Raw genomic sequence first — 2,500 nt, forward strand, 5'->3', positions numbered from 1 at the left:
GCTGCACACGGGGGCCACGGCTTCCTGCGGCGGCTGCACACGGGGGCCACGGCTTCCTGCGGCGGCGGCTGCACACGGGGGCCACGGCTTCCTGCGGCGGCGGCTGCACACGGGGGCCACGGCTTCCTGCGGCGGCGGCTGCACACGGGGGCCACGGCTTCCTGCGGCGGCGGCTGCACACGGGGGCCACGGCTTCCTGCGGCGGCGGCTGCACACGGGGGCCACGGCTTCCTGCGGCGGCGGCTGCACACGGGGGCCACGGCTTCCTATGGCGACGGCGACGGCGGCTGCACACGGGGGCCACGGCTTCCTATGGCGACGGCGGCTGCACACGGGGGCCACGGCTTCCTATGGCGGCGGCGGCTGCACACGGGGGCCACGGCTTCCTATGGCGGCGGCGGCTGCACACGGGGGCCACGGCTTCCTATGGCGGCGGCTGCACACGGGGGCCACGGCTTCCTATGGCGGCGGCGGCTGCACACGGGGGCCACGGCTTCCTATGGCGGCGGCGGCGGCTGCACACGGGGGCCACGGCTTCCTATGGCGGCGGCGGCTGCACACGGGGGCCACGGCTTCCTATGGCGGCGGCGGCTGCACACGGGGGCCACGGCTTCCTATGGCGGCGGCGGCTGCACACGGGGGCCACGGCTTCCTATGGCGGCGGCGGCTGCACACGGGGGCCACGGCTTCCTATGGCGGCGGCGGCTGCACACGGGGGCCACGGCTTCCTATGGCGGCGGCGGCTGCACACGGGGGCCACGGCTTCCTATGGCGGCGGCGGCTGCACACGGGGGCCACGGCTTCCTATGGCGGCGGCGGCTGCACACGGGGGCCACGGCTTCCTATGGCGGCGGCTGCTACACACGGGGGCCACGGCTTCCTATGGCGGCGGCTGCTACACACGGGGGCCACGGCTTCCAATGGCGGCAGCGGCTGCACACGGGGGCCACGGCTTCCTATGGCGGCGGCTGCTACACACGGGGGCCACGGCTTCCTATGGCGGCAGCGGCTGCACACGGGGGCCACGGCTTCCAATGGCGGCAGCGGCTGCACACGGGGGCCACGGCTTCCAATGGCGGCTGGTCACCTGTAGACGTCTGGATTACAGATTTTTATAAAAAGGAAGACAGAACTCAGCACCATCATGTAATGGAGGGAGGGGCAGAGGAACGGTCAGGTCTGGACATAACAGCCGATAAGGCCACACAAAGAACTGGACCGTCTGTGTGACCCAAGAGACGACCCGACCACCATGAAATAAGAACCAGACAAACAGAGATTAATAGGTAAAAACCGGTAAATTGAAGGGGTTGTCACAATGTTACCCTGTCCACAGGAAAGAGAATAACATACTGAGAGCTGGAGCTCTGTCCTGGTCTTCAGGGCGCAGCGCCGGGTCCATGTCATCAGTGCAGCTGGAGCAGAGGTAAAACATTTGGCACCAGGCAGATCCTCTAGTGTTTGATCATGTAGTGTAAATGGGTCAGGAAAGCAGATACAGAACATTATGTGGAGGTAGTTCATATATCAGGTGTAATGAGACAGAAGAGATCAGGTAGCGCTGTGCTCAGTATAGAGCCAGGGAGTCATTATTAACATACAAGGGATGAAGTGTCCCCTCCTCACACACAGCACCTGGAGGCCACTTCTAATACTGACTGATGTGTAAGTGTCCTCATAGGGAGCAGCCACTCCCCGCAGGGGGCCGCCGCTGCAGACCACCTTACTTCTTCTTCCTCTCCTGCGAGCAGCGGGGGCAGTACCTGCAGATAAGATGGAGAAGACAGAGGGTCACATGTATCCTGCAGTCATTGCCTCAGCTCGCCCCCTCTCTAGCAGCCCCCACATGTAGCTCTGGGTCTGTGCTCTGTTTTGGGACTTATTAGGGGCAAGAATGGGACATTTTCAGAACAAGTTGAACAAACATCTGGGCCACAAAGATACATCCGGCCCCTGAGTCACATCCCGGGAGCGGCTGCTTCTTTCTGCACCCAAAAAGCCTCAAACTGTGAGAGGAAGCGAATAAACGTCCCCCATGAGAGGTTTATACAACAATGTAAGAGCCAAACCAACACTGGAGGAGAGGAAACGTCCATGGAGTCCAGGATTCACATCAAACAGAGGAACATTTATCCAAACTCCAGTACAAAGCAGAGGAACAACACCGAGGAGGAGGAGGAGCAAGAGGAAGACAAGGGCGGCACCGAAGAGGAGGAGGAGGAGGAGCAAGAGGAAGACAAGGGCGGCACCGAAGAGGAGGAGGAGGAGGAGCAAGAGGAAGACAAGGGTGGCACCGAAGAGGAGGAGGAGGAGAAGCAAGAGGAAGACAAGGGCGGCACCGAAGAGGAGGAGGAGGAGGAGAAGCAAGAGGAAGACAAGGGCAGCACCGAAGAGGAGGTGGAGGAGAAGCAGCAAGAGGAAGACAAGGGCAGCACCGAAGAGGAGGTGGAGGAGAAGCAAGAGGAAGAGGAGGAGAAGCAAGAGGAAGAGGAGGAGAAGC

At 62.3% G+C, this 2,500-nt stretch overlaps 1 protein-coding gene across 4 annotated transcripts in view; it reads right to left on the reverse strand.

The window, feature by feature from the left end:
* Positions 1–1,279: 1,279 nt before the first annotated feature.
* ING4 (inhibitor of growth family member 4) overlaps positions 1,280–2,500 on the reverse strand; it is a 17,184-nt gene continuing 15,963 nt past the window's right edge. For all 4 annotated transcript variants that reach the window (XM_072129783.1, XM_072129784.1, XM_072129781.1 and 1 more), the window contains one exon: positions 1,280–1,763. In XM_072129783.1, coding sequence (XP_071985884.1) covers positions 1,623–1,763 — 141 coding nt within the window. In that variant the 3' untranslated portion in view covers positions 1,280–1,622. The remainder of the gene's footprint in view (positions 1,764–2,500) is intronic.

The sequence above is a fragment of the Engystomops pustulosus genome, chromosome 11, assembly GCF_040894005.1.
Source record: "Engystomops pustulosus chromosome 11, aEngPut4.maternal, whole genome shotgun sequence".
NCBI lineage: Eukaryota > Metazoa > Chordata > Amphibia > Anura > Leptodactylidae > Engystomops > Engystomops pustulosus.